Raw genomic sequence first — 9015 nt, forward strand, 5'->3', positions numbered from 1 at the left:
GAGGTGTGCAAGATCTCACTGGGCCCCATGGAATGCCCCCCATCAAGGTGTGCAAGAGCATCCTATAGAATGTCCCCCATCGAGGTGGGCAAGAACTCACTGGGCCCTATGGAATGTCCCACGATGTAGGCAAAGACACAAACGATGCCAAGGTAAGACAGCTCAGGGACCGTGCTCTGTGGGAGAAGCAGCGCTGTGGGCCTCAAGCCAAGAGCCTCACAGGAAGCCGAGTTCACCTGTGACTCCCACCCTCCTGCTGCAGGAATTCTGAGCCCCATGGAGGCCACAAAGATAGGATGGAATCAGAACGTTCCCGTTCATCAAGGTTTCCACAGCCTTACCTGATAGCGGTGGGGTCGAAGGGAGAGCTGCCTTTCTGTCATGTTTGAGTCAGGCGGCTTTATGTTTTATCTTCATGTCGCCCTCCCTGAGTGTGGTTAGCACAGTTTCTGTCCCACAAATCTTCTTGTCACCCTCTCTGAGTGTGGATAACTTTATTTCTATCCCACAAATCTTCATGTTGCCCTCTAGGAGTGTGGTTAACACTGTTTCTATGTCACCAATATGGACTCGGAGCCCTTAGATCCCTGAACACAGACCAGGAGAACCTCAGTCCCGCAGGGACATAGCAACAGTGGTCACAGTCTTGAGGTGACTGAGTGGGGATTTCAACTTATTTGACAATTGTCTGGGGAGAATCCTTCTAGGGGTCCCAAGGACAATGGAGTTCCAGACCTGCTCTCTGTTCTCTGCTCTCTATGACCAAGACAAAACCAGGTTAACAGGCTTAAACTGAACTATATGGCAGGCTCCAAGCTAAGTGGCTAGCTAGTGAGAATTAGGATGGATGCTGAGGGAGCCACTGATGGCGGGGTAGGATACCATGGAGGGTCAGAAGATGGACAGTTGCCAGGGCTTCTGACAGAGGGACATAATCTTTTCCCTTTTATTACTTCCTTCTGGTTTATATGAGTTCCTGGCCAGCCAGGGCAACATAGTCCCCAAGTATTTGTTTATTTATTATTTATATTCCTTTTATGTTTTTTGAGACAGAATTTCTCTGTGTAGTCCTGGCTGTCCTGGAACTTGTTTTGTAGACCAGGCTGGCCTTGAACTCACAGAGATCCACTTGCCTTTGTTGCCTAAGTGCTGGGATTAAGGCCTGCGCCACCACTGCCTGGCATCCCTAAGTATTTTATAGCCCCTGTTATAACTGTTTCCTTTCCAGGTTTATCCAGCTCTCGTCTTCAAGATATTTTGAACACTGGGATTTGGCGCTCTTGACATCTGGCAGGATTCCAAGAGGGGATCTGGGCCCAGCTGTCCCCATTGCAGGGGATTACTTCAAGACTGCATCTATAAATCAGAGTCCAGGGACTACAGAGATGGCTCAGTGGTTAAGAACTGTTGTTGTTCTTCTAGAAGACTCCCGTTTCATTCCCAGCATCTATCAGGTGGCTCCCAACTGCCTGCGGTTGTAGCATCATACTGAGTTACACGCCTGTATTTGCGCGCCCCGTAGAGCAAAATCCCTCATGAACTTCACATTGGGAATGGGTTTTATGAAGCAGTTGTCCATGAAAGGAGACAGCTGGAAAGCACTGAGATCCACCCCTGCAGTTGGGACCTTGAAACCCTATGGTGACACCCCAGCCCACAGGGCAGGACCTGAGAACAGACCTGGAGGAGGAGAGCCACGGTCAGCACCACGCAGGCCAAGCCACAGATGCCATAGCCAGACAGCAGGAGAATCCGCCGCCCCAGACGCTCTACAGCGACTGCCTGCAGGGGAGTGGATGAGGAGGAGGCTCTTAGTACTAAGGATTGACCCCAACCCCGAACCTCCACCCTCTCCTGCGTGGCCCTCCTTAGGTTCTTCTTATTCACCCCTGCTACATCAGGTGACCTATTTGGTGTAAGTTACACCTTGGGATTCCACAACACTGTCTTTGTCATTTGCAGACCCCTGGATATCTACGCTGTCCTTATCATAACCACATTGTGTTTTTATGTGGATGTGTGAGCCTGCTTGACTCTATGTGCATGCAGTACCCGCAGAGGACAGAAGAGGGAGCTGGAGTTCCTGGAACTAGAGCTACAGTGGGCTGTGAGCATCCCTGTGCTAGCGCAGCGTAAATGCTGAGTCATCTCGAGACAAAAATATCCAGTCTCAGCCAGGTGTGGTGTGAGGCGTCTTTAATCCCAGCAGTCAGGACGCAGAGGCAGGTGAATCTCTGTGAGTTCAAGGCTGGCCTGGTCTATAGCGTGAATTGCAGGACACCTGGACTACATAGAGAAACCCTGCCTCAAAAAAACAAAAACAAACACATATCCAGTCTCTTTTAGAATTCAAAGTCTCTGTAAAACTCCAAAATGTCTTTTTTTTTAAAAAAAAAAAAAAAGTTTAGAGTCTCTCAACTACGGGATAAAGTAAAATAAAGAAATAAATGAAGTACTTTATTCCTTCAAAAAGAAAGAAGCGGGTCACAGTCTCCATCTAAACAAAGCACCCCAACTCCAGCACTGTAAATAACCCAGTGTCTAATAGCTGAGATTTACTCATAATCTTCCGGCTCCTCCATAGGACTTGGTCGCTTCTCTGTCTCAGCCTCTGCAGAACACACAGCCTGTCTTCTAAGCTTGGGCAGGCCTCACTCCACAGCTATCCTGTCTTTGGCAATCACACGACAGTACTGGTACCTCCAAAACGCTGGGATCTCTGCTGCCACTGGGCTGTGCCATCACCAGCAGCCTCTCCCGGGCTCTCCTCATGGTGCCAAGCCTCGACTTCTCTGCATGACCGCTTCAGTTCTGGGCCTCCAGCTGCTACTGAGGCAGCACTATTGCCATTGGCTTCTCCTGATCTCTCCCAGTGCCAAGCCTCAGCTGCTTTCCATGACCCCCTCGTGCCTTCAAAACCAGGACCACTGCGTGACTCTTAACAACTTCAGCTGCCAGCAGGAGGTACAACCTTGGCCACCTGTGGAACACAGCCTCTGCGTGCTGACATTGAGGAAGCACTTCCCAGAAGACCTTCACCGCGTTGATGCTGGTCTTTCCTTAACCACAGCTGATTGGTTCAGCTGACCAGAACTGCAGATTCTCAACCCAAAATAGCCAGCAACTCTGAGAGAGTCAGTAAGCGACTCTCAAGCTTCCCTCTGGAAATGCACGAGCCAGGCCTCCGTCATCTGCTCTGCTCTCAACGTTCTTATTGCCCGAGCTCTCACACAGCTCACCAAGCTTTGAACACTCAGCTGCCTTCTGAGCCCAAAGTCCCAAAGTCCTTAGGTCTGTCATATCAATACCCTACTTCTGGTACCAAAGTCTACATTAGTCAGGGTTTTCTGGAAGAACAGGGTTCTCTAGAATATGGATTTATTAGAATAATCTCACAGGCTGTGGTCCAGCTTGTCCAACAATGACTGTCTACCAACAGAAGGTCCAAGAATCCAGCAGTTGTTCAGTACACAAGGCTGGATGTCTCAGCTGGTCTTCAGCCTATGCTGGAGTCCCGAAGAAGTAGGCTCTAATGCCAGGAAAGGAATGGACTTGGCAGCAAGAGTGAGAGCGAGCAGGCAGAGCGAGCAAGTTTCCTTCTTCAGTGCCCCTTACATAGGCTGCCAGTAGAGGTGTGGCCCAGATTAGAGGCAGACCTTCCTGACTCAAAAGATTGGAATTAAAGGTGGGTTTTCCAGCCTGGCAGTGGTGGCGTATGCCATTAATCTCAGCACTCCGGAGGCAGAGATGATCTCTGTGAGTTAAAGGCTAGCCTGATCTACAGAGCAAGTTCCAGATCTGGCTCCATAGCTACTAGGAAACCCTGTCTTGAAAAACCAAAACACACAAAAAAAAACCCAAAGCCAAACAAACAAACTCCTAAATCAAAAACAAAAACCCAAAAGCAAACAAACAAAGCAATAACAGCAAAGCCGAAAAACAAAACAAACAAACAAAAAAGGTTTTCCCTTCAAATGATTTCAAATGATTTAATTAAGAAAAAAAATCCTTCACATGTGCTGATTTGCTTGGGTTTTAGTTAATTCCAGATGTAGTCAAGGGCCAAGAATTGCCATCATAGCTGGCTTTGGAGCATTTGTTAGCTTCTGAGTCTCATGTTGCCCAGGCTGGGACTGAACTCACGATATCATTAAGGATGACTTTGAACTTCTGATCCTCCTGCCTTCACCTCCCAAGTGTTGAGCTGTTAAGTCTGAGCCATCGTGTGCAGTTTGACAGTGGTGCTGGGGATTGAACCCAGGAACTTGTACGTGATAGGCAAGCACTCTACCAACTGAGCTATACCCCAACCCTTGACCACAGGTACTCAAATAGTGCCTCCAGGACTAGGGTCACCTGCATGCTAACTGGCTTGAGGTTCTGTATTCCAGCTAGGGAGCTGTTTGGAGACCCTGCAATGAGAGAGAGGCTTCTCTCCAGTAACTCACCGAGACGATAGTCATCACTAAGTTGATCACACCAGAGCCCACTGTCACATACTGGGACTGGGTGGGGTCCACGCCAACCGATGTGTAGATGGTGTCTGCGTAGTAGTTGATCTAAAACACAGACAGAGCTGCGATCAGAGGCCTGAGACTTGTCACTGGGCTACTGTCTCGCTTTGAATGGTGAACAGTTTGGGGAGCTTGGGTAGGGAAGACTAGGTGGGGAGTCTGGTTTAGAATGGAGGCAGAAGGTAGCAGTGAAATCAGGCATCTTTCCCCATGTGACTTTACACCTTGCAAACTCAGGTTCTCCCTTGTTTGGGGCCAACCCTAGCCCAGTCCTGGGAGGATCCCCACTGGGTGACTCCCAAGATCATTGCTAAACAATTCAACTCTTGAAGACCAGGTGTCACCTCTTCCTGTTACTTCTCTTAGACACCAGCAGGGTCACCTGTCCTTTCTCCAACAGGTCCAGAATAGACATTTGCCATTCTCCAGGTATTTGCCCATCCACAGAGAGAGCGAAAACAGCATCCACAGAACACGGCATCATAGTTCCACAGCAAATGAGCCCACCAGGACCTCCTGACCCAGGGTGGACCAATCTATGACCTTTACTGGGACCAGAGGCCAGGCACTTCTCTGCCCGACTCTTATGGAGAGGGCTAAAAACAAAACAAAACCAAACAAAAACAAAAACAAAAAGAACTGCAGGCAGGAGATTTTCTTTGGGGACTAAGAAGCAAAGAGAAAAGGTATATAGCAAGAAAAATGTAAAGGGTAGGGAGAGGCAGAGTGTCTGAGCTGCCTCTTCACCCTGGATGTCCTGTCCCAGCTCCCAGGACCACGCATGTGGCTGACCTTCCTTAGTGCAGACCCCAGTTTTGTAAATAAGGTCTGATTTTGTTTCCTCTCTCTCTTCTCTCTTTTTAAAAGATGTACTTATTTTTATCTTATGTTCATAGGCGTTTAGCCTGCATGTATGTGTCTGTGCTCTGTGTGCCTGTGGTGCCCATGGCATCCAGAAGAGGTTGTTGGATCTGCCTGGAACTAGACATACAGATGGTTGTTGGGAATGGAACCAGTGGTCTTAGCTGATGAGCTGTCTACATCTATCTGTTTATCCATCTTTCTTTTGTTTTTGTTTATGAAATTTAATCTCCGTTGTAGAAAAGGAAACGATATGAACAAAACAACAAAGACAAAGCAGATGATGCTCAAGACCATCAGAAAAGCAGACTGGCAGCAGGAAACAGGGCAGCGGGGCAGTGGGATGGCAGCGGGGCAGTGGGATGGCAGCGGGCTGCGGGGCAGCGGTGGGCAGGGGGGCAGCAGGAAACAGGGCAGTGGCGGGCAGTGGGGCAGCAGCGGGCAGCAGGGCAGCAGGAAACAGGGCAGCGGCAGGCAGTGGGGCAGCGGCAGGCAGCGGGGCAGTGGTGGGTAGCCGGGTAGCTCTTCCTCTTCCATTTTCTGTTACTCACAAAAGATGCAGGTTTAACTTGCCTGAGGTGGAGGCTTTAAAAGAGGCTCTTGTTCATTTGGTGGGGGATAGAAATGTGTGTGACCAAATGTAGCCAGACTTGTGGTGTTTTCCTGCAACAGAGTCCTGCTCCTGTGCTCTCACCCCACCTAGAAGAGCTCCTCAAACAACACAAAACAAACAGACAACCCCCGGAATTTTCACTGTCGTCTGTCAAAAATATTGTTGAAAAGGTTGGTTGGGAGACTCAGAAGGAAAAAGGTCAGAGGTGTCACGGATTCTGCAGAACACAGAACAGAAGGTAGGGGTTAGCAGTCATTGTATCAGCAGGAGCGCAAGGCAGAGTCCCTAAGGTCCATTTGGATGACAGCAAACATTAAATGTCTACTAAGAAGACACGAACATGCGCAGAGTCTATGTTGCCAGGCTTGCGGGTGGGCTGGGGAGATGTGAAGGACATGGATCCTCATTCTGCTGCAGGAGGTCGGTGGGTGTCACACCTGTCTAGCGTGTTTGTGGTCACCTCATCATGGACCACAGAACGGTGGGTTTGCAGGAAGTTGAGCAGGGGTAACCTGGAGAGGTTTTCCAGACATAGGGTACTGTAAATGATTCCCAGACACCCCAACTTAGCCATAGGTGGATGTCTTCTGATCAAGGAGACAGGGATGGGTGATGGCGGCACACTCCTTTAATCCCAGCACTCAGGAGGCAAAAGCAGGTGGGTCTCTGTGAGCTGGAGATCAGCCTGGTCCACAGAGCAAGTTCTGGGACAGCCAGGGTTACACAGAAAGTCCTGCCTCGAAAAAACAAAACAAAACGAAGATGTGCTCTTGATCATGCCGCTCTGCACTATCTGGTGTTGTCTCTTATTTCTGTTCTACTTGGAATTCTTCAGCTCCTGCTTGACCTCATCCACGAAGTCCCCCAGGACTTTCTTTGTAAACCACGGCTCATCAAGTAACATCATTGAAGAGCTTCACGACACTAGTACCGGCGGCAGCTGAGGCAAAGTACAGGGGCAAGGAGAACGTCTCGGCAAAACCGAAGTTCATTTGAATCATCTCCACGTCTGCATCAGTTTTATTTGCCACCAGGTTGCATGGGATCTCCAGCCTGAACTCCTGAAGTTCTGCATACCAGGTACCCAGGTTCTTCTAGGTGATTTTCTTCTAGACATCAAAGACCCCATGCAGGCGTGAACCTTGGGGTAAGAGAAGGCATGTGAGCTCTGGAATTGCTCCTGGTCTGCTGTATCCCAGAAGTCCGCAAGATCGTGTTCTGTCTACTGTGGCTGTGTGCTTATATGGAGTCAAAACATATCCACCCAGGAGAAACCTCTACATGAGTTTGGAGGTGCCCACACACTGTCCCCCAGCAGATGACCTTCACGTTATCATGAACCATTCATATTTCTCTTGGTCCAGCTCATAATGCTTGGTTCTATCTCCTGCTGTTAGCTCTTGGCAGTGGACAAGAGCCGACCTTGGAGTCTTGTCGCTGTCGGCTTACAGGCCACTGTGCTCTGGTAGCAGCTTGGCCAAGTTTCTCCATCTTTATTGTATTCATTTATTCTCTCTCCCTCCTTTTGCTGCCATCGTGTGTGTGTGTGTGTGTGTGTGTGTGTGTGTGTATGCGTGTGCAGGCAACAGGGCAGCGGTGGGCAGCAGGGTAGCAGCAGGAATCAGGGTTGCAGCAGCAGGCAGCAGGCGGTCTACACACATTCTATGGCATTTGAGTGGAGGTCCGAGGAGTTGTTTCTCTCATTCCGCTGTGTGGGTCCCAGGGACCAAACTCAGGTCGTCACTCTTGGCAGCAAGCGCCTTAATACTGAACTGCCTTGCAGCCTAGGTCCTGTTTCTCGCACAGGAAACACCCAGAGTAATCACATGCACTGTGCTTCCTGAACCCCTCCACCCAGCCTCAACTTTGCAGCTCATCCCTCCTGAAGGCCAGACTGAGTTTCACAGGCATCAAAATGCAAAATATTACTCTTGAGCCTTCTGTGAATTCCTTTTAAAAAGACCCAAGGGGACCCAGACTCTGGGAGAGGTGGTCCCGCGCACCGCGTTGATTCCGGACAGCTGCTGGCCCGCCATGAGCACGATGATGGAGATCAGCTGCCAGCGCAAGGGCCGAAAGGTGAAGAGGTTGAGCACCGATAGGCGACCCTCTGCTTGCTCCTTGCGCCCCTCCTCTCGCATTTCTTCCATCTCGGCCTCCACGTCATAGCTGGAGCCTCGTAGCCTCCTGAGAGCTACAGGGCAGAGAGGCAGCATGCCACATCCACCCTCTGCTATTATTGTACCGCAGCCAGGCCCTTCTCCAGAGCCCAGGCCTTGCCCCAATCTCTCTGTCCTCCCGGCACACGCTCTCAGCTCTCAAACCCCGTCCACCGTGACCCTGACCCCAATCGCGATCTTGCCAGATGGCATCTGCCCATTTCGTGCCGTTTTGTGCACTGGGGGCTGTAGGTGAGTAGCCCCCATTACCAGTGTCCCAGTACCTTGCCTTGCTGTCTCTTCGTCTCCTTTCTCAATCAGAGTGTAACGGGGGCTCTCGGGGAAGAAGGGCAGCGAGAGAAGCTGTATCAATGCCGGGACCCCGGTGAGAGCCAAGAGGATAGGCCAACCTGGACAGGATAAACACGAACGCTTCAGATTTGAATCTGCTGCAGGGGTCCCACAGGGGCACAGATGTTTCCCCTCCTGTCTCGGCCCCCACCTTGCCCAACCAGGTGATAAGCGAGGGTAGTGGGCACCTACTCCTTGCCAAAATGTGGCTGCCCACAAAGGGCATACCTGTTAAAAGAGAGGAGAGTGCTTGCTGGGTAAGAACACTTGCATGAAGACCCCAGCTGCCTCCCCAGCATCTACCTCAAAAACTGTGTCTGGGGGGCTGGAGAGATGGCTCAATGGTTAAGAGCACTGCTTGTTCTTCCAAAGTTCCTGAGTTCAATTCCCAACAACCACATGGTGGCTCACAACCATCTGTAATAAGATCTGGTGCCCTCTTCTGGCTTGCAGAGAGAATACTGAGAATACTGTATACATAATTAATAAATAAATCTTTTTTGTTTGTTTGTTTTTT

The 9015-nt window shown here is 50.1% G+C and overlaps 1 protein-coding gene across 1 annotated transcript in view; it reads right to left on the reverse strand.

Annotated features, from left to right (window-relative positions):
* The window catches only part of LOC101999976 (solute carrier family 2, facilitated glucose transporter member 7), a 27590-nt gene that overhangs the window by 7473 nt on the left and 11102 nt on the right, over window positions 1–9015 (reverse strand). Inside the window, exons 6-10 of the mRNA XM_005353762.1 lie at window positions 8432–8557; window positions 7992–8182; window positions 4449–4559; window positions 1681–1782; window positions 101–176 (exon numbers count right to left, since the gene is read on the reverse strand). Coding sequence (XP_005353819.1) covers window positions 101–176; window positions 1681–1782; window positions 4449–4559; window positions 7992–8182; window positions 8432–8557 — 606 coding nt within the window. The remainder of the gene's footprint in view (window positions 1–100; window positions 177–1680; window positions 1783–4448; window positions 4560–7991; window positions 8183–8431; window positions 8558–9015) is intronic.

This window comes from Microtus ochrogaster, chromosome 10 (genome assembly GCF_000317375.1).
Source record: "Microtus ochrogaster isolate Prairie Vole_2 chromosome 10, MicOch1.0, whole genome shotgun sequence".
In the NCBI taxonomy this organism is placed as follows: domain Eukaryota; kingdom Metazoa; phylum Chordata; class Mammalia; order Rodentia; family Cricetidae; genus Microtus; species Microtus ochrogaster.